The sequence below is a fragment of the Lepidochelys olivacea genome (genome assembly GCF_965140295.1).
Source record: "Lepidochelys olivacea isolate rLepOli2 genome assembly, chromosome: 3".
NCBI classification, from domain to species: Eukaryota; Metazoa; Chordata; order Testudines; family Cheloniidae; genus Lepidochelys; species Lepidochelys olivacea.
The window spans coordinates 198,338,436-198,360,957 of NC_140413.1; the positions used below are offsets into that span (position 1 = coordinate 198,338,436).

The 22,522-nt window shown below is 42.1% G+C and overlaps 1 protein-coding gene across 3 annotated transcripts in view; it reads right to left on the bottom strand.

Moving 5' to 3' along the window:
- MACROD2 (mono-ADP ribosylhydrolase 2) overlaps positions 1-22,522 on the bottom strand; it is a 1,326,034-nt gene that overhangs the window by 101,058 nt on the left and 1,202,454 nt on the right. For 2 of the 3 annotated variants that reach the window (XM_084624011.1, XM_084624009.1), the window contains exon 10: positions 4,714-4,755. The exons of the other annotated variant lie outside the window; for it this stretch is intronic. In XM_084624011.1, the coding sequence (XP_084480137.1) occupies positions 4,714-4,755 (42 nt within the window). The remainder of the gene's footprint in view (positions 1-4,713; positions 4,756-22,522) is intronic. 3 annotated transcript variants of the gene reach the window in all.

Sequence of the window (22,522 nt, forward strand, 5' to 3'; positions counted from 1 at the left end):
CACTTGGCCCTCACCAAGCCCTTGGCCTCACCAAGAAGCCAGGGGAAGGGGAGAAATCTCTCCACCTGCTTAGCTGGGACATTGTTCTTTCTGCAGCATACCATACTTAAATGTAGCAATAAGACTCACCAAATTCTGAGTCAGACTGTAAGTTACAGGCAGTAGAAGCCCACAGTACTTGGAAACATTATAAAATGAAGACCTGTATTAAATACAATTTTAGGGAATTAACACTAATAGTTAATTCAACAAAACCTCAAATTGGTGATTGTTTCTATATCTTCACATTATAGGGGACTCTTGTATTCATCAATTTACTGAAATATGAAAACACCCCCAGATTTGCTTGGTCTCAGGAACTGGACCTTTCCTTTCTAAAGGTTAACCACTTGACAGAAGACTGTGTTACATGCCAGCAGATGTGATCAACTACATTGGAAATTTTAATACTAGATTTTGAAAAGAAGATATGAAATTAAGATCCGTTGAGCGCTAAAATCAACTTCTCTCTTCCCTGGCTGGTGGACATGCAGACTCAACCACAGGGAATAAATATCAGGGATTAAAACAACTCAGCTATTCAACACAGAGTCAGTCAGAAGCAATGGTCATGTTCAACACATGTTATTAGTACAAAGAATAGAAGCTGTCAGACTTTAAAGATTGATTGCTGTCCCCTCTGCCATTCTTTAAAAGAAATTGAGTATTTATAATTAACTATATTGATGCAGGGCCTGTCTGGCTCTAATGCCCCCATATGATAGCTGCTCTTTTCCCTTTTTGGCTTGGCAATGCTTCACTCTAGGAGACCAAATCAATATGAATATTTCAAACACCAGTCTCCCCTCTGAAGATGAAGTTATCATCTAATCGATCTGTGAGGCTTCCTCTAGTTTCAAAAATCAAATGCCAATCAAGTTTTAGTGTTAAGTATCCATGTATAACATGGCTTGGTCTTCCTAGAGTCTCTGAATACATCAGAAAATATATCTAATGTCTTAATTGACTGCACTAAGATGGGGGTGGGGGGATGACGGTGCTTGCATTGGGAGAAGTTAGAACAGTTACTATTGCCAATGGAACAATGTTTCTCCATTACTGAAAGAATCTTAAAATGCTCACAAAAAGAATGTGGAGGAACCATCTCAGGAGAATGCGATTTCAAACACAATTTCATTGCTTTCTAGCAGACGAGTAGATTTTCCCTCACTCCAAAGTCAGAAAGGGATTTTTGTAAGCTTCAAAAATGTGTATTTGTGTATGGCCAAGAAATAAATCTTAACCCTTTCAGTTCTGCAGAGACATACATGTATCATGAACAGAGCTGGCAAGAATGGCAAAAAACAGTGCTTACAACCATTTATTCGAGTTCTGAATGGCTGTTCAATTTAACCACTTTTGTACCCTTTATTATTTGTGAGCATTCATGCAAAATGGTATTTACTCACAATATATTTGGGGAATGGCTATTCTCCATGGGTCAAACCCACAAGGCAAATGTGCCACGTAAAGGAGGCCATTCCAAACTCCCAAAACATTCATAAATCCTGCTCAGTGACAAGTGCCTGACATTTTCCTCTCAGTCAGAGAAAAAGCTCTCCTCTAAGATGAAGTGCCCTGACATACGCACACGTATATATCAGAATGTACAATCTGGTAGTTTATGTTCATGTGGGCTAGTTTACAGAAAGGTTTCAAAGCGAGTGTGTGTGGGGAATATTGGGTCTACCATCTTGGGTAGGGAAGGTTTCTGATGCTGGGTGGGACTAGGCAGGTTGCACCCTTGGTGGAGAGATGGGATAATTGGTAGGACACTTACTTTGGGTATGTAACAGAAGGGTTGACAGGAAACATGGTAGGCAAGGCGCTTATCACTGGGATAAGATCCAATTGCTTTGGTAGCTAGAGCAGGGGTGTGGTTAGGTTGGGTAGATTTTCACAGCTGAAGGAGAGCAGGACACTTATAGTTAGTGACAGGTCTAAAGAGGTTTTGAAAATTGAACAAAGGGGGAGGCTTGTTTGTGTGTTTTTGATCCCTCCCTAATATTAAGGAAATTAACTTTGGTTATAAGAAAAGGAGTACTTGTGGCACCTTAGAGACTAACCAATTTATCTGAGCATGAGCTTTCATGAACTACAGCTCACTTCATCGGATGCATACCGTGGAACAAACCCTACAGTGTTGGAATATGTATTTATAAAACCATGCTTCCCATAATAGCACATGGCTGCACAATTTGCATATGCCATCATTGAGCATAACTGTGGTAGCATAAGAGGTATTTTTGCCTTCCTATAGGTCTGAAAACATAAGTGTACAAAAACCAGGTAATCCAAAACTGAAGATTTACAATAATGTTTCATTAATGTGGTATAAAATGACCAGCCTCATGGCACTGCAGTATTAAATCACGTAAGTTAAAGATGGACAAAATCTATCTGATCATTTAGTCTTTCCCTCTGCAAGTGCAAGATATAATTCTCAGATAAAGGACATATCAGATACTGAACTACAAAAATCTGTAGCTGCCCTTTTGACTCAGCCATTCTAACAGCAGATTGTATGAAATATGATAACATCAGAGCACTTTGAGTTGAACATAACAGTATGCTAACAGCTATTACAAGAGGCTGCATCCTGAAAAATAAACTGATCATCTAAAAAATACTAATTAAATGCCATTAGAGGACTGGTTTTGAGTGTTTCCTTTAAGAATAGGTTATTTTTAAAATAAAAATATTGTTTCCTAAGGTACTGGAGATACTCTTGTCCAGTGTCATAACTCACAGTAATGCTCATCAGTGCCAGTTACGCTTAATATAGTGTTATCAGCAGGTATCACTGGAGATCATCTGAGACACATGCAATCAAAACATCCCCCTGTTTACTTAAAAAAAAATTATGAAGAACAGAGTTTCTAAATGTAATAAGATATGCACACTCCTGAGTGGTGGAGACATAAGACAGAGAATACACTCTCAGCATGTTCATCTCCCCATAAACTACACATTTGGCCATCTGCTATTCCTTACTTATGGCTGAGTCCAGCAGCTGCTCTAAAGGCCTGATCTAGTGTCCATTGAAGTCAGTGAACATATTCCCACCGACTTCAGCGGACACTAGATCAGGCCCTAAGTGAGGATCTGAATTTTTTCTACCAGCTTTAGCAACTGTGTTTAATTAGAACTGAGTCTCCAGATCGAAAGAGCTCACATGAGATCGCCTGCTACTGCACACTCCAGGAATCCCAGAAGTTTTTAAGGCTGAAACATTAGAGAAACAACCTAAAGATGAGCTTTTGAGTCCAGATTATATCTGAATGGCTCAGCAGTTCGGGATCATCAATATTGGCTTCAGCTACTGATTCTGTCTGCAGGAGTCATGACCTCATGAAGTCAAGTGGAATGAAAAATGATTATTCATTAACAACTGAAAGTGGCAAATAGCAGTTGCAACCTTATTTAAACACAGATTAATCAACTTTCCCCACAAAGCATTTAAGAGCAGACACTCTTCAGCCTGGTGCCTAAATTACCATAAACAGAGCTCTCCCCTTAACGCAGAAGTCATCTGTTTATGACATTTATGCAAATGTCCCTTACTAATATTAAGTTCTTACATTAATGGGTCAAAATGGCATCGCTCTCTACTGCTAAAGGATATATGAAGGATACTAAACTTTGGCCACACAAGTATTAATAGCGCATCCAACATCTAATTCTCAAAATATAACTCAGTGATGGGGCATGAAGCAACATAAGGTACTGAATATGTGGTACCCCATCGCCACCCTGTGCTTGAAATCCACACAGGAGCAGATATGCCGCAAAATGTACCACTCAAATGACCTAAATCTGTGGTGATTTGCAGTGTAACCCATGTGGTAACTTCATTTAATTTAATGGAGTTACAAAGGAAGCAAGACAAAAGAACTGATACTAAGTCTTATTCTTGCTATAAAGTGGAAATTTTATTTTTAATTTCTACTATTAAATATTTTAAAAATTCAATTTAATTTATATATGAAAGAATCCAAAAAAATTCTAAACAATATAGCTAATAAAAATACATATGTATTGGTTCCAATAAAAAGTGAAATTGGAGATATCACAGTTTTTTGGAAAGGTCAGAATAGAAAATAATCATGGTATCAAAAATACAACAGTACGATACCTGTCAGCAAGTGCTGAATTTTTAGTGGCCACTGTGTGCTTTTGCATGTGTATATTTTGTACATCAAACACAATACCATACATATTAGTATTTATAAAAGCTCCATCCAATGCAGTAGGCAGAGAACAATAATTATTCATACATGTAGTAAACTCAGAAGGCCAAAATACCATAAATGTCCTGCCAACTCAGAAGTATCACACACACACAGACACACACACACAGAGCAGTCAATGACTACACACACACGCACGAACACAGAGAATCAGTGACTGCAAATGTGCAAATGCAAGTCCCCAAGGGTTGCTCTGCATTCACACCTTAGTAAAATAACTAAACTGTGGAACCATAATTAGTTCCCATTTGTGTTCAAACTAGTTGTTAATAAGAAACATAATTACAAACCAGTGGGCTACAATGGATGATGACTATAGTACCTAGAAAGAAGGTTCACCATGGTCATTTGATTAATTTTAAGATGTTTCTCAAACTGTTTTATAATGTGCAGAAGTATGTTTTTGACAAACATTTTCACACACCTGTATCCTCACTTATCTCACTCTCCTCTTCATTATCATCATCTGTCAAAAAATGAAATAAAATGATTATGAAAAAAAGAGAAGCATTTGAAAATAATGTTGCATGCTTCAAATAGCTTTTATTTTCATTTGTTTCCTGCTGTCCAAAGTTTTACGTTTAGATTTAGAAAAAATACTAGTATGGTAGATTACTGATATCTAGATATCAAAATTCAGGGAGGAATAATTCTGCCTTGACTTACACACAGTGAAACCACATTGTAATCTATTTCATTGTTTTTCATTTCTAAGGGTGAAATTAATCTAGTTTTACTTGTCAAGCTCAGGACTCTTTGTTTTTCTTGAAACAGCTGGTAACATTAACACTAAAATTGGTTGGAAGTTTTGTTTTTTGGAGGAAAATATATTTGAGAGTGAAAAAAAATGTTTGCCTAAATTTTCCAGAGAAAATGTAGACTTTAAATCTCAAAACTGAACGTTCTCATTTTCAGCTGAAAACTTTTCAATTTGGGGTGTTTCAATTTAAACCTTAAAATTCCCAAGATGGCACCCATGGTTACTGAAAGGTCTCAGCAAAATGCTTAGAAAACACCCAGTAAAGCAAGAGTTACTTAGCCACTAATTTCCCAATAACATGTTCTTTCCCATGAGAGCATTTGCAGTAAAATCAATGTGAGAATCATTGAATCTGGAAGGGAACTCAAGGGGTCATCTAGTCCATCCCCATTTGCTGAGAGGGGATTAAGCACACCTAGATCATCCCTGATAATGTTTCTTTAACCTATTCTTAAACACTTTCAATGAAAGAGATTCCACAACCTCCCTAGGCTACCTAAATAGATCAAATTAATCTCAGCCATCACAGTAAATCAGCGTGATGCAATTATATCTTAAAATACCTATCACTAGCAGAGCTTCTGTGGAAATTCTTACTTATAGTACAGTAAGTGGCTTGGAATAGGAAATTCCCGAAGCACTAGAATATAGTGTAAACTGGTAATATTGGACACACAGGCAAGGAATATGACCTTATTAAAAAGTAGTGAAGTCTTAATGCAATACAAATATGAAATGGAGAATACTGCTTTTGTGAACTAACGGGGAATCTTTCTAAGGAAAGGATAGGGTTATTGCTCCTATGGAGCATTTTATGCATGTCCCAGAATCTCATATATCTTAACATCTAAAATCTCAGCAAACTAGGTATAGTGTGGACATTATTGTATATTCTGTACAGCATGGTTTTAACTGACCAAATCAAAAAGTTTAAATATATACATAGAGACAGGCTTAAATCTAAACCCTGGAGCCAACCCGCCACTGAACTTTGGAGAAGTCCAGGAGTAAAATTTTCAAAAGCACCCAGGTGATTTAGGAACCTAGTTTACATTTTCAAAGGTGACTTGGGCACTTCAAAGCCTACGTCTCACTGCAAGTCAACAAGGTCCATAAGTGCCTAAGTCACTTTTGAAAATGGGACTTGGACTCCTAAGTCACTTTTGGAAATTTCACCCCAGCTCCATATCTGACTGACATTTTTGACTCAGACCCCTCTTCTCTGGTAACGCCACAACTGGTCCAGAAAATTATAACACATGAAGCATATGAAGGAAGGTGCTTACATTTGAGGCAACACAGCAATTTCTTTGACCTCAACTTGGCAAAGATTGCTGAAGTGACAAACACCCTCCTTATTCACTAGACATCCATTACAAGAATTATCATCTTATACTGGGATAAGCTCCTGCCACGTTTTAAGAACCCGTTTTCAAAACACAGCTCATTTCTCATCCGGATGAACTATGCCAAGGTCAGTTCCTGAGTGCATTAATTACTGAGAAGCAGAAACAAGGCAAGAACTCATTGACTGAAGTCCAGTCCAAGTTGTATAATTCGAAACCCAGATCCTTGTAAATTACATAGTTTATACAAAAAGAAAAGGAGTACTTGTGGCACCTTAGAGACTAACCAATTTATTTGAGCATGAGCTTTCGTGAGCTACAGCTCACTTCATCGGATGCATACCGTGGAAACTGCAGCAGACTTTATATACACACAGAGAATATGAAACAATACCTCCTCCCACCCCACTGTCCTGCTGGTAATAGCTTATCTAAAGTGATCATCAGGTTGGGCCATTTCCAGCACAAATCCAGGTTTTCTCACCCTCCACCCCCCCACACAAATTCACTCTCCTGCTGGTGATAGCCCATCCAAAGTGACAACTCTTTACACAATGTGCATGATAATCAAGTTGGGCCATTTCCTGCACAAATCCAGGTTCTCTCACCCCCTCATCCCCCTCCCAAAAACCACACACACAAACTCACTATCCTGCTGGTAATAGCTCATCCAAAGTGACCATTCTCCCTACAATGTGCATGATAATCAAGGTGGGCCATTTCCAGCACAAATCCAGGTTTTCTCACACACCCTCCCACCCCCATACACACACAAACTCACTCTCCTGCTGGTAATAGCTCATTCAAACTGACCACTCTCCAAGTTTAAATCCAAGTTAAACCAGAACATCTGGGGGGGGGGGTAGGAAAAAACAAGGGGAAATAGGCTACCTTGCATAATGACTTAGCCACTCCCAGTCTCTATTTAAGCCTAAATTGATAGTATCCAATTTGCAAATGAATTCCAATTCAGCAGTTTCTCGCTGGAGTCTGGATTTGAAGTTTTTTTGTTTTAAGATAGCGACCTTCATGTCTGTGATTGCGTGACCAGAGAGATTGAAGTGTTCTCCGACTGGTTTATGAATGTTATAATTCTTGACATCTGATTTGTGTCCATTTATTCTTTTACGTAGAGACTGTCCAGTTTGACCAATGTAAATGGCAGAGGGGCATTGCTGGCACATGATGGCATATATCACATTGGTGGATGTGCAGGTGAACGAGCCTCTGATAGTGTGGCTGATGTTATTAGGCCCTGTGATGGTGTCCCCTGAATAGATATGTGGGCACAGTTGGCAAGGGGCTTTGTTGCAAGGATAAGTTCCTGGGTTAGTGGTTCTGTTGTGTGGTATGTGGTTGTTGGTGAGTATTTGCTTCAGGTTGCGGGGCTGTCTGTAGGCAAGGACTGGCCTGTCTCCCAAGATTTGTGAGAGTGTTGGGTCATCCTTTAGGATAGGTTGTAGATCCTTAATAATGCGTTGGAGGGGTTTTAGTTGAGGGGTTTTAGTTGGGGGCTAGTGGCGATCTGTTATTTTCTTTGTTAGGCCTGTCCTGTAGTAGGTAACTTCTGGGAACTCTTCTGGCTCTATCAATCTGTTTCTTTACTTCCGCAGGTGGGTATTGTAGTTGTAAGAAAGCTTGACAGAGATCTTGTAGGTGTTTGTCTCTGTCTGAGGGGTTGGAGCAAATGCGGTTGTATTGCAGAGCTTAGCTGTAGACGATGGATCGTGTGGTGTGGTCAGGGTGAAAGCTGGAGGCATGCAGGTAGGAATAGCTGTCAGTAGGTTTCCGGTATAGGGTGGTGTTTATGTGACCATTGTTTATTAGCACTGTAGTGTCCAGGAAGTGGATCTCTTGTGTGGTTTATACAGTAGCTTCTTTTTCCTTTTGACAAAACCATGTTTTCATCCCATCTAGTCTATGGACAGAATGTTATCCAAAGGTCCAGGTCTACTTTAACATATTGTTCATGGATTGTGTCAACCTTAAAGTAAAGTTTAACAAAACCATTAGGACCCAGGAGTAGAACTTTGATGACGGTAAACATTTCCTTATAGAGATACTGTCACTATTAGGTAAATCCCAAACTTACTTACTCTCTAAAAAAAACCTAAGAACCACTCCCCCCACAAACCATTTAAAATTCCACTGAACCTGTGACCTCTTTTCAAAAAGGCCTTGACCAACTTACTGCAGCAGCAGAAGTGCAGGTGATCCTGTGTGTACATCCAGCTACTTATGTGTCCGCTGGAGGCAGAAGAGTTCCCTGCTGCATAGCTTCACCATTAAAGCCCTGCAACAGGGAGCTCTCAGAACTCATTCCCTCAAGTCCTGCTGGAGAAAGGAGAATGGACCTTGCAGCCTGGGGCAGGAGGATCAACGACCGTGACCCCCACATAAAACCGTCCTTGTGGCAGGTGTGGCCATTGAGATGCCACCCTGATGAAGGACACCCTGGAGTCTGCAGCAGACTCATGCAGCAAGGAAGACCTTTACTCCAGCATGTCCCCTGGGTTAGAGAATGAAGTTTCCAGATTACTGTTAGTCTAAAGTATAGAAAGTATATAAATAAGGCATAAGGTGCATGACTCACATGAATAGCAGTGTAAGAACAAGTTAAGTGTAAACAGTGCAAGAACAGTTAAAGTTCAGATTATAACCTATGATTGAAATATGCCCCAACTATTCATATTATTTGGGATAATTACATCTATAAAGATCTGAAAGCAGGGGGCTGGGTGCAGGTTGTTCAGAACCTCCCTTTGTAAAATCCCTCATTAATTCATATATCATGCAATGGTTGTCAGGCTTTCTTTTCATAATCTCATTTGCTGTCTGCAGAGCTCTGTAGAACAGAATGATTACACTACTTTTTGTACTATTGAGATTGGAGAAGGAGCGTCTCATATCCCATGATCCCCCCCCGCCTCTCTCAGGTTCTCTCTGGCCCTGTCTCATCAACACATTCCACACAGGCAAAGAGCTGCCAAATCGTGAAAACTATCAAACTGCTAGATTTGACCTGGCAACAGGCTCTAAATACCATTACTAATCCAAAAAGCCATCAAACCTCCACCCACTCCTTGCTCTTCCCTCTTTTTTATTGTTAAGCAAATACATTATTTTCTGTTTAACTATATAAGCACGTAATCAGAGCTCATAAACGACTGCAGCAGGCAGCTCTCTGTTCCAATCTGCATTCCTGTGTCCCCACTGACATAGCCCCATACACTGTGGATTCTCACTTTCACCCACTTCTTCAACACTCCTTTCCGATTTCTTTTTGCCTTTCTCCGGTTTCCTTGTTACCTCTCTAATCTTCTTTCACTCACAGTTCTTTTTATCTCTATTTCTTTCCCACCCATTCCCAGTTGTCTCTCCCCTTGTTCTCAGCCAACCCTGGTTTCTTACTTCTCCTTTCACAAGTGTATATCTTCATATTGCCCGTAATCTTTCAATGTGTTGTGAGCACGTTGTGGGATTCAGAGTGAAACGTGACAGAATTCTTAGTACCAGGGCTTCATTTGCTGCCTCTGCACGCACATCAAATTAAGGAATAGAGCAAAGAGGCAGGAAGTGTTAGTTATAAAGGAGGAGGAATGGAGCAGAGATGAGTTTGCAATTACTTCACTGATGCCTTCATTTAAAAAAAAAAATGAATCGCAAAACCTGTCAGTACTGACAGCTATTTAGATGCCCTACTGGGCTTATTTACTGTACAAAAATAGGTGTCCTGCTGAAAAAGTTCCTGCCCTTAGGCACTTAACTAGCAGGAACTTCAAGATATGACGATACTGTTTCTACTAAGATAATGAAGGATGTGAAGTACAATCAAACTATCACAACTAAATATAATAGGCTGACAAAGGGGTAAATACTATGTATGCCCTTTCCCTCCAACTCTTCTTTTCACCATCCTTATGCTCTTTTGCACCTACAAGGATGCAGACAATCATCCTCTTGGTTGCCCTTCTGTAGTTTTACATCCAAACTGACAACTGCCATATTTCTCATTATCCTTTTCATGCCTTTCTGACTGAGAATCACTACTACTTGACAGGACACCATTACTGCCAGCCAGATGAAGTCCCCTATTGAACCTAAACTGCAGAAGCTCCTTTCCTAGCCAGCCAACAGAATACAAATTTCCTGTCCAACTTGAACAACAGAAGTCAATGTAGTAGTAGCATACCCAAATCCTCCCCATTTCCTGAGGTTTGAGGGAGGGGACATATTGGGGCACTAAATGGATTGGAACCTAGTTATCTGTCTTGCCCTTCATGAACCTTCTACCTCATCTCTCCACTGAGACAATGCAGGTGGGTAGACTACCAGGTACTGGGAAAAGAGCATTCTCTCTGGCAGGAACCCCAGCTTTGGAACTCCTGGCCAGAAGGGATCAGACTGAGCCCATGCCTGACTGTTTTCGGATCAAGGTGTAAAACAATCTTTTCAATATAGCCTTCCGCAGATTCAGTGCTCTTAAGAAAAAAAGGCCTTTAAACAAAAAGTCACATTCCTCTGCTTCAAAGGAAGAGAAAGAGGGAACAGTTTTTAGATCTGGGCTTTTGTGTTCCTAAATTTGGAGCCATAATAGGATATCAGAGTGACAGGTGCTATTTGAAACACCCCTTCTCATGCAGAGCAAGTTTGATCAAATTTTGCTTTTGCTGTTTTTATTATGAAGACATTTCCACTGATACGTGCAGTATATCTAAACCTCACTGCAGCATCAGTGCAGTTTCTCTTCATGGGTTGCCTAGCTACGTAGCCTCAAAACACAGGAGTCACACTGAATGTAAAATGTGTTTGCAACTTTTGAGACCATATTAAATGGAAATCCTTAGTACCCAATTGCTAAGACATCAGATACTTTTCTTTATGCCACCTCAGAGATGGCTTCTTTTATGTACTGCATTACTTGAAGTGCAGCAGAATATACATACACCACAACAGGAGTCTAGCCTACTCACACAAAACACGTAGTAGCTTCTACTCCCATTGCAAAGAAACTGAACCAAATTGTTTCACTCCAATAAAAGGATCCACAGCCATGCTCAGATTGGGGATTGTATTTTACAGATGCTGACACCATCCATACCAAGAACTGGGTGACTAATGAGTTCAAAATGCATCAGTTTAGAGAGGAAATCGGCTTCAGCTACACAGACCTCTCTTGCCCTCCCCTTCTCCCCCACCAAACAATGAAGTGATTGAGTTTCACTTACATGGATACTCACTCAAGTTAATTTCAAGCTCACTGCAGGCTGGAATGATCACACTGGAAATAATATGTTTTGTGGGGGGTGACCCACTGTTTGACACAACAGGGGTAAGGTTTCTTAAAAAACTCAACAGTGGCCTGGCACAGAGGCAACTCAATGAGTCAGACAAGATTTTAACTGCAGTCTTTGCACCAGGATCATTCAAGCACATGAAGCTATTTTGAAGTGAGTGGTGATGACAGACTATTGCTGAGCAGTAAATGCAAGGCACTTGGAATGTTTTATGGGGGATGGGACACTGCTCAATGAAGCAGAGAGAAAGGATCATTATAACAAGATGGCAGACCATAAGGTCTTGTCTACATGGGGATGTTACAGCAGTGTAACTTTAGTTTACAGTGCCTTGCAGTCCCACACAACCTTTTATGTAAAGTGAGGTATTTGGCATCTTAGGCCACAGTAAGCAATCCCCCTGGGAACAGGAGTAACTGCCTATCACAGGGAGTTTGTTCCCTTTAGGATTCCTGCTTCTGTCAGACCACCCATAGTTATCCTACACTGCATTGCTTCACTCCTGCATCAGCTTGTCTGTGTATTTGTTCTCTCCACAGCTCCAGGTGAAAGTAACTTAAAGGACTTACTGGTACACAGGGCAGCTGGGCTCCCAGGCAATGTGTGGGGCAGCTGCTCTGGGCCCCAGAAGGGGCTGGGCCTCAGGCAGGAGGGGCAGGGCTGGAACCAGACTCCCCCAGCCAGCCCTTCAACGCTGCCCGGCCCATGCCGCCCAGGGTTCCAGCGGCGATTTGAAGGGCCTGGGGTTCTGGCCACTGCTGGGAGCCCTGGGCCATTTTAAATCGCCAGGCCCCGGGCAGCTGTGACTTTTGCCCCCGCCGTCAATGGCCCTGCCGGCACGGTAGGTCTTTAACATCAGCTGTGTACCGGTGGCCACTTTCTTACCGGTACGCTGTACTGGCCTGTACCGACTTACTTTCACTTCTGTCCAGAGGTCATGTTGACAAAATGTAACCTCGCCACTGAAATGCAAGCATTCAGCCTCAAGTGCTCCCTTTGGTAAGAGGTAGTGGTTAGTTCACATACCACTAGAGCAGCCATGCACCCCCACCCACCATGCTGCTGTGTGGACTGGACTGCACTCTTTGGAATGATGTATGTCCTGTCCCATCGTGAGAAGAGTCACTGAAATGCAGACATCTAGAGGACACTGTCTGAGCAAATGAGGAAAAGGGGGCATTACCAGAGCTGGTCCAGGGTTGAGTGGGAGCAAAGGAGCCATGGGAGGAGCACTTGAAGGCACGGGACCAGAACAAGACCTCCAATAATGCTCCCACTACCTTGCCCATACCATGAGAAACTGGACTGCATTTTTGCAAATGATGCTACTATTGCACCCAAGAATGAGTTTTCCATAACACACTCCAGATAACATGGCAAGTATCCTTGACACCACATAAGGGATCCCACCAGGAGGAGATTTTTCTAGAAAGCAAGCACTGTATGATCGAGCAGTCTCACAGGTTACACAACAATCCCATGCAAACCACCAGACAAACTGCTGTGGAAGAGAGCTCTAAAAGCAACCAACCTGAACATGCTGCAGTTTAGTGCTCTGATATCATGTGAAATACAATGTATGGGGGATTTCTGAGTGCTGGTTGTCCATCACCATTAACTAATATATGCTAGATAACATATATATCGTACTAATATTATGTATTATCCACCCTATGTATGTGTGGTGGATGATACACACACACACACACACATATATAGGGTGGATAATATATACCTATGCATTAAGCACCAATAACATTAAGCACAAATATTGTAACAGTGATACAGCCTAACCTGGCTTATACCATAATCCTGTTCATTTATGCCAAGTATCCCATAACTCCTTGCATTTGCTGAAATAAGCATTTAGCATAAGCAGATAGATACCAAGATACATTTGCTTTTATGTCTTAGAACAAGCTAGGGAAGTCCCTTCATGGACCAGTACCTGGAATGCTAGTATCCAAAACAAAGATAAGGAAGGAACAGAACAAGTGAGGGAACTGGAACAGACTGATTGGTTGGATTTTAGTGATGTGTAAAGAGCTATGTAACTTGTAAAATCATCATATAAATAATACCAGCTGAAATGTGAATTTTGGAAGCACACCTGCTATGTACAGTGAATGCAACTGTGCTGCATGATACAGCTTCCCTGAGACTGGTATCATATACATTTTCCATACTATGTTATAATTGGCTTAGAGCAATAAACCTGACGGACATTCGTTTTTGGCCTCTTGAACACATTTCATAACAAATCAAAGGGTGGACAAGCAATTGACTATCCAGTTTATCAACAACCACTATGCTGGGCAGAGCTAGAAGACTCTCTCCACTTGCTTGACCTTTAATGCCTTTCCCCCACAATGTGCTCAAAATGGCATTCATGCCGGAGGTTTAAAGCTATAAAACTTTATTTCCCTGCAGTATCATAACCCACAACCACTGAACACATTTGCTACCTCCAAACCCTGCTTCCCACCTTGCTTCCTGTTTGTTCCCCCGCTGCCCCATCCCTTGCCAACCTCCTGCCCCTCACTCATGATGCTGGAAACAAGGAGTTTAAAATAAATAAAATGTACTGCATGGCAGTCCTGTTTATAGTAGGAACGGATGCAGAAAAAAAAAGGCAATAGAAAAAAATTGACTTACTGGTTTATAAATGCCCTCATCTTTTAGCTAACTTGAGATCTGAAGAGGTAAGTTGCCGCAAACAGGCTTTAGAGACATTTCAAAATGCATATATTTGTAGCCATTTTTAAGCATTCCTGGCTATCTGAAACAATTATTGAACAATACTCTATTTTTGTATTTCAGTGCACTTTATGCTGAACTGTGGGTGTCATAAAAGAAAATGTAAGGTGAGGATAGTGCTCTATTTTGGCATGTACACTGCAAGGCACTGCTGCTCTCTCGGGACTACTCATTCAGCTACCATTTCCCTTCCATTTCTGCACCAGCTGCGGCAACACCATCCTGGTATATAGCGGTGCTTCCTATCTTCCCTTCTGTGACTCCTGCGAGCTTGCTTCAGGGTAACATCCTCCAATGTCAGGACAGCCTGAAGAGGTGCACATGCAATAGCTAACCTGTCCCCAACTGATACAGATTAACACGGTTACCACTCTGAAACCTGTCCCCGACTGTCCTCCATCCAAACAAGCCCCCCACACTTAAAGCCTAAAGGCCTATGCCCAACCATTCCACATACCTCATTCAGCTAAAACCACCACAGCCCCCCCCACGCATGCACCCACCCCACAACCCCCCACCCATCTGAAGCCGCCAATACCACCCCCAAACCAGCATTTTCATAAGGTTCTTATACAAGAGGGATGTAATCTGCAAAATGCCTTAACCTCTCAAAGCAAACCCCACAGTGCAAAGAGAAGATGGAAATAGCATTGTTGCTGGAATGGGGGACAATAATTAACTTGTGCTTTTTCTGTTTTCCCTCAGAACTTGTAATGCCTCTGTCCATGAACACGGGAGGCTTGTCAGTCACTGAGCGGCTGACTAAACTCCAAAGAGAAAAAAAGATGATAACAACAAAGGAAATGTTCCAGGACTTAGTGACTGCAACCCAAGGGAAGTCCACAAAGGCAGAAGTGTAGAAGGATGGTTTTCTGGAGCACTCAGAAAGGCTCAAAATGGAGTATGTGACCCAGGAGGGGGACTTGAGGAAGACAATGCCAAGGCAAATAGCTGTGATGGAGCACTGTTTGTTACGAAGGTCAAGCACAGCATCCCATGCCAGCACTGTTCTGCAAACAATGGGAAACAAACCATACTGGGACCACCATTTCAATCAACCACATAGCCAAGTAGTCTTCTGCATCCTGAAATTCTGCAGCCACGGCTGGTCACCCCAGTGCTGCCTCACTATCCTGTCCCACCAGTCAGTGCTAGTTGATCAAGCCCAGAAGTGGCAATCCACCAAGTGAAGCTGCTCCAGATAAATGCCCTGCAAAACTAACTGCTCCATTTCTTCCTCCTGCTCCTCCTCCACCTGTTGCCGTATTGCTGCGGCATCTAAAGCTGCTGAGTCAAATCCATCTGCCTGTGCAACTGCATTATCCAGGTTGTATTAATGACTGTCAGGATTGCAGATCTCAGCAGTGTGCCCTCCGTGCTGCCTGACAGCAGCCTGAAAATGGCGCTTTCAAAATGATGGGGTTCCAAGAGAGAAATCGTGGGTGTTTTCTAATTTGATCCCCAATCCCAGAATTCCTGTAAGTTCCTACAGGTTTTTGCTGTGTTTCCCAGTAGATGTTATAGAAACATATTTATCAATAAAAATCAATGGATAGAAAACTGGATAAGGATTCTGTTAGAAGGAACAATGGATTCCAGCTAAGCAATATAAATATTGGGCCCTTTATTGTCACATTTACTCATGTGACTGGTCCACTGAAATCAATGGTGTGAGTAAAAACTACGTGCGTGAACAAGAGTTGCAGGATAGGATTCCTGGCTTGCTGGAAGTCATGTGGCAATACATTGTATCTGTACATTCTTGTGGACTAACAGCTGAGGGGATTTCACAACATAGCTGGATTGAAAATGTCAGAGCTCTTTTACTCCATAAGAAGATATGAAACAGAAAGACTTGGCTGTTTCTCTTCCCTTTTAAGTTAAGACTAAGCTATTGCTCTAGACACAGAGGAATGTCTTCCTACGCTCATTCTATTTTTTTTTCTGCTTACATTTTAGAAGTTTATCGGCAAAAGAACAAAACGTTCAACAGAAAAAATTGTTCATAGAAAAACCCAGTATTTTTCTGTGTCAGTGACCATGAACCATTATGAGTGGGCTCTGGGCCTGATCAAAGCCTACATAAGCCTCCCATTGACTTCATTGGGCTTTGTATCAAGCCCCGATCCACTGACTACAGTGACTCTAATTCAGAAATGCTTAGATTATAACAATGAGGACCAAACAACTACATTCATACACAAGAGTACGTTATGAATTATCCATAGATTCATATTACCATAGTGGTCTGCTTTTCCCCCATAGATATTTACACTTTACAAATGACTAGGCTTTTGGCACTTGGTGCAGGATAAGTAGCATTACTCAACTAATTTTTCCGGCACTCCATTTGCAAAATATGCTTTAAATTATGTCCCAGTAATGGAACTATTTCCCTATATCTGTATTCCACTTACTGAAACACACTGAGGTGTAACTCTAGCTTCGTATCACTATCACTTGACTAGCTCAAGTATTTGGATGTCTTTCTGGATTTATTAATACACCAAGTTTAAAGTAATAACTATTTCTGTAGATAAAATCATGAAGGTATTGCTTTTCTAAGTAACCGGGTCCACACATGTTGAAGTGGAAACATTTCTTAGAATTTCTGACACTAGGTTCACATCTGAAATCTCAACAACTTTTCTCTCAGTTTAAAGAAGCACCCCAGTGAATACTAAGATAGAGCAGTATCAGTTGAAATACATGGCAAACCAGGAACACTGCTACTTTAAAAAAAAGTCTTTTTCTTTGCTTTAAGAATATATGGAATATAAAAAACCATCAGTAGTTTATGAATCCCTCCAGAATATAATCTAAATGTCAGAAAGTTATTGCCAGAGGCAGTGACTGTAGCAAGCTCCCTGTCATGGAGCTATATTAAAGTCCATTGTTCAAGAAACAGGTCTTCCAGAGATATGGGACACCTTTAAAGTCAAGGCAGCTGCACAATAATTGTCAGCGTCTTTATATGTAAATCACAGTGAAAGAAAAGCCAAATGAAGATAGCTCACAAAAGAGCAAAAAAAGAATAATTCAGGAAATGGAACCATTATATAGGGGTATTTTTTTTTAATTAAAGTGAATTTAATGCTGGTGAGAATTGCTGGGTTGACATCACTGGAAAAGAAAGTGTTTATTGTACAGGACAGGCCTGGCATAGGCAACAACATCACAAGATATGGCACACTGCCTACCACTGTGCCTCAGTCCTGATTGGAATGAGAATGTGGATCACTTTTCAAACCCATTCAGTCCTTATGTCTCTTCTGAGATTGCCAACAGAAGTGCCAATTAGTGTCATGGATGTCCATCAAATATTAAATTGATGTTTTCTATTATGTCCTTCCCAAAACTCTCAATACTCTTGTAATGCCGTTTTACTTACAGAAAAAATTAATTTTAATCAACTTTTGGTAAGGTAGTAAGCCACATGGAAACAAATTTAAGGCATGATTTTCCACTCCCTGGTACCTCGTGTAGTCATTTACACATCGGCAAAGTGAACACAACAATGTAAAAGTCCATCATTCTGATTGGGTGGCATTTTACACCTCTGCAAAGATGTGATTTGGCACTATTTCAGGGACATTTATCTGTGTGGGTTGATACTGAGGGTGGGGTTGGTTGTATGGGGATGGAGGAGACTTTTGTGTTTTTATAGGGTGTTCAGTTCCACTGGCTGTTTCATTTGGGGTTTTATAATTGGTGTCTGGGGGCCTAGAGTTCTCAGATAGGCATCCCTTTTTATTATTATAGAAAGCCAAATAAATAAATACAAATAAATATGTAAATAAGGTGCAAGGGAGTGGAGAATCAGGCCAAATGAGTTCTATTGTTGCAGAGCTGGTATAGGTTTAGTCAGAACCCACCCCTTCATTTGAGATATTTTGTTTAAGAATGATTGGTGAAGTATGCCATGTATTTTCTATGATCCTATGTTCCTCAACATGATGTTACTTAGAAGGATGCCGATATCATTTGAATGTTTAATCATTAGAGACTAAGATGGAAGGTGTAATGTAGAGATGAGTCCCACACAACACCCAGGATATAAACTCCACCAAAGGTTTTGGAGTTCAGACCCAGATTCCCCTCTTCAGCATGCAGGGGGAAATTGCAACTTCTGCAGCCCCCCTACTTTTTATCTTCTCTCCATTATTATTTGTCCTGATAGGGTTGCTCCTCCCTTCTTGCTAATCTTTTAGATCTTGTTAAATGTTTTAGTGTTCCTGTATTTATTTTAATTATTTTCTCTGATGACTGTTCCCAAAATGTCTATAGTTCATATTCTAAGGGCTGCAAAGTTTCCCACAGAAGGGAACTTTGCTTCAGCCTGACCAATCCTCAGGATAGTCAGGCTGTTTTGATGGCTGCACATCTGCTTCATGGTCAAATTTCTTAGATGGGTTAGGGAGCTAACCATATTCCCTCCACTATGACCTTTCTAGGCTCTCTGTGAATCCTGATTCCCCTTCCCCTCTACCTCCAGTGAGACCTGAAGGCTAATAATGTTGGGGCGGGGGTGTCAAAATAATAACACACAGCTGCCATCACAGGGGAAGATACAGAGGGGTCGGCAGCTGCAGGGGTTCATTGTACTCCTCAAAAGACACTTGTGGAGGTGTCATGGTGGATTCAGTTGCACCCTTCCAGAGCAGGTCTCTATCTCTCAGCCTGGTAGTCAGCTAGGGAGATCCCTCCTGAAGGAACGTTAAGACAGGCACTCTTCCCACCGCTACTTCTGACAGTGGAGGGAGTGGTGTTATCGACTCTGTTTCTAGGGGTAGGGCACAGAGCTATTGGGAATGAAATCGCTCAGTGGCTGCAGTATGCTCAGTGTCCATACTCAGGCTCTGCTTACTTCTCTGCACGTGGACAACTCAGCTGGGTCAGAGATCTGTGGGTAGGAAACTGAGGCACTGAGAGACTAATGACCAGTTTTTAAAGGTATTTAGGCACCTCAGTCTCATTGATTTCATTGGGAACCAGGCACCTAAATACCTCTAAAAATCTGACCCTAAGTGACTTACCCAAGGCCACACAGACTGTTTGTGGCAGAGCAGGGAATTGAATCCAACTCTCCTAAGTCCCAGGCTAATGCCCTAACCTCTGGGCAATCCTTCATCACTTGCTAGGGCCAAAATTTTCAAAACTAATTGGTGAGTTTTGGTGCCAAACTTGAGACACTTTAAAGTGCCTCCTTTACAGAAGGTAGATGCGCTGCTCTTTCTGAAAATCACCTTTCCCCTCTTTAAGGCATCTCAAGCTGGGGACTCAAAAACTGAAGCACTCAGAATTACCAGTCACTTTTGAAAATCTTGGTCTATCTGAAGCTCCTTTTAAAAATGGGCCCGAAGGTCTTCTGAAAATCTGTCCCCACTTGTGAGTGCTGAGTGTGAAAATCTGTCCCTCTGTGCAAGGCACCCTGCACAGGTGCTGAGCTTAAGCTTTGCCTGTCCACACCTCTTCCAGCAGTGCTCAGCCACCTGCAGCACTGAACCTTTCGGGGGTCTTCCCCCTCTTCAGTTTACTTTATACAAGAAGCTCATAAACACCTTCCCATGCACCTAAGTAACTCAAGTCCATGTCAAAAATAATTAATTTAATGTGTCAAAAGGACAATAAAAGCCACTGCACCCCAACTATAGCCACCCAAACAGAAACCCCTTTCTGTTCCAAAAGACTGAGTGCCATATGGATCTTGCAGCAGAGGTGACACATCGGGGGAGGGCACGTAGGGTCATGTACCCCACCCCACCCCCGATTTCTCAGGCCGCCTCTCACTGGGATGCCCACCAGCAAGGGGCTTCAGCAGCACTCACCGTGTGTCCATCCAGCGTGGGAAGGGAGGAAGCAGCAGGATGGCCGGCTGTGGGCTAACCACCCCCCACACACACTACACTGAGCTGCTTCTCCTTCCCTGCGACTGGAGTCCTAGCGCTTCCTGGGGCCCGTTTGGCAGACGGTCCGCTGAGGTGAGTCCGAGGAGCATCTCTGAGATTGGGTACAGGAGCTGCGACGTGGTGCTCAGCACCAGGCAGCTCAGGTGGAGCCCCATCCAGCCCAAAAGCCCTGGGGATGAGTGAGAGGAGCAGACTGGGGGCTGGGAGTGGGAAAGAGGGGGTGGACTCTGCTGTTGCCACTGCTGGGGGTGCATTGAAGCAGTAGCAGCAGCCTCCAACGTGCCTATCAAGGAGAAGGCAGTTTGGGGAGTGTCATGTTCCCCCCCCACCCAACAAAAAGTGACTGATAATTCCCCAACCTCCTTGTTAACAGAGACGACCCAGCACCACCGCCCCCCACCCTGATGGGGCATGGGGGACTGTGCATCCCAATTGTGTTGCCCCTTTTGTTTGTCTTGTTTTGAACACTTGCTTAATGGATTGAGGATAGTTCAGGCAGGGAGGGATGCCTGCAAGCTCTGCAAGGGGCTAGCCAGCCACAGGACAGGGAGCAGGAGGAGGTAGTTGCTCATGTATGTTGTCTGCATACATATCGAGTTTTTTCGGGGGCCAGGAGGGGGGAGGCAGAGGCAATGCGTGTGGCGGTCACATGCCCCCACAGAACCTTTCAATTGCGTGCCCCACCCCCAATCCGCAGTTATCTGTCACCTCTGCCTTGCAGTGTGCTCAGGAAGTCAACAAGTCAGGCTGTGTCAGATCAAGGTGGAATCAAATTCCATTCCCTTTCTCCTCTGACTAGGGGCCCTGAAGTTCTCTCTTAAATACCTAGGCTCTGTGAGGAGGAGGATGGTTTGCTCAATATCAGAGCCAGCAACAGAACACAGATCTCCTGAGACCGAATCCACTCTCCTAACCACTGGGCCACATTGCCAAAGAGTATCACACTGAATGAATTAGAAGCTAATGCAGTCTTTGGAGCACATGCATAATATTCCAGACACAATATATTGCTAAGTAAGTTGACAGCCACAGTCTGTGCTAGCTGAAGTACTCAGGGGGTCTTCAGTTGTAGCCTCCCTGAGAGATCACTGCAATAATTGAATCAGGAGGTGACAGAGGCATCTAAAACAATAGTGACATCAGGCAGAAAGGTCAAAATTTCCTTGACACAAGCCCAGATGTGTGTGTGTGTGGGGGGGGAACACACTTTTGGCCACTGTGACTTTCTGGATAGCCAAAAGGCAGCTAAGATCCACATTAGCCACCTGGGGCATGATGCTCATTTACTCTGTGGCCCCTTTACGTCAACCTGGCAGAGTAAAGGCATCTTAGAGTGGGTGCACATGTAATTCAGGAGCATCAGCCTGCTAGAATCTGAATGCTAAGAATAGGCAAGAACATCCCTCAGAAGAAGCAATGCAACAGAAAGGACAAAGCATTGTACAAGCAATAAAAAGAAAAAAAGCAAGGTAGGGTTGAAAAATAAAACAAATAAAAATCCCTAATGATGGACACAATAAAAATGAATCAGTTACTCTGAGGGTTTTTTTTCCATTTACTATCCATTAGGTTTTCTTACATTCCAAATAGGAGACTTCTATGTGAGACACAAGACAAATTACTAACATTCCCTAAGTGCTCCAGAGAGCTGCTTTCCTCAGATTCATTTTTGTACAGGGACATCTCAAACTTTAAAGTTCTCATTCAGGTTTTAGCTCTGTGATACTTTTTCTGTCACAATGAAATCGTACCAGCATCATTAATGAAGAGAAAACATAGACAAAGCATATGAAAAAGCCATAAACACAGACAGCCTTATTCTTCCCTCACTTACATGAGTTGTAAATCATTTCCTTCTTGAAGTCAGTGTTTGGTGCTATAAAACTAGTTTTAATGACTGGAGACAGAGACAGCAAAAATGTGGAAACAACCAATTCTCAATATCACAAAGTTAGGCTCCCATCTTACAAACACATTTTTGCATGTTCTGATCTTTGCTACCATGAGTTGCTCCATTGATTTCAAAAGTTAAGCACATGCATAAGTGTTTGCAGGATTGCAGCCTTAATATGTAGTTGATCTTGAAAGAACGCTAATGTTTTAATTTTTTGCTGTGGCGTGGCAAGAAGATGCCAAGTGCTGTCTTTTTACTGCCCAGTTCATG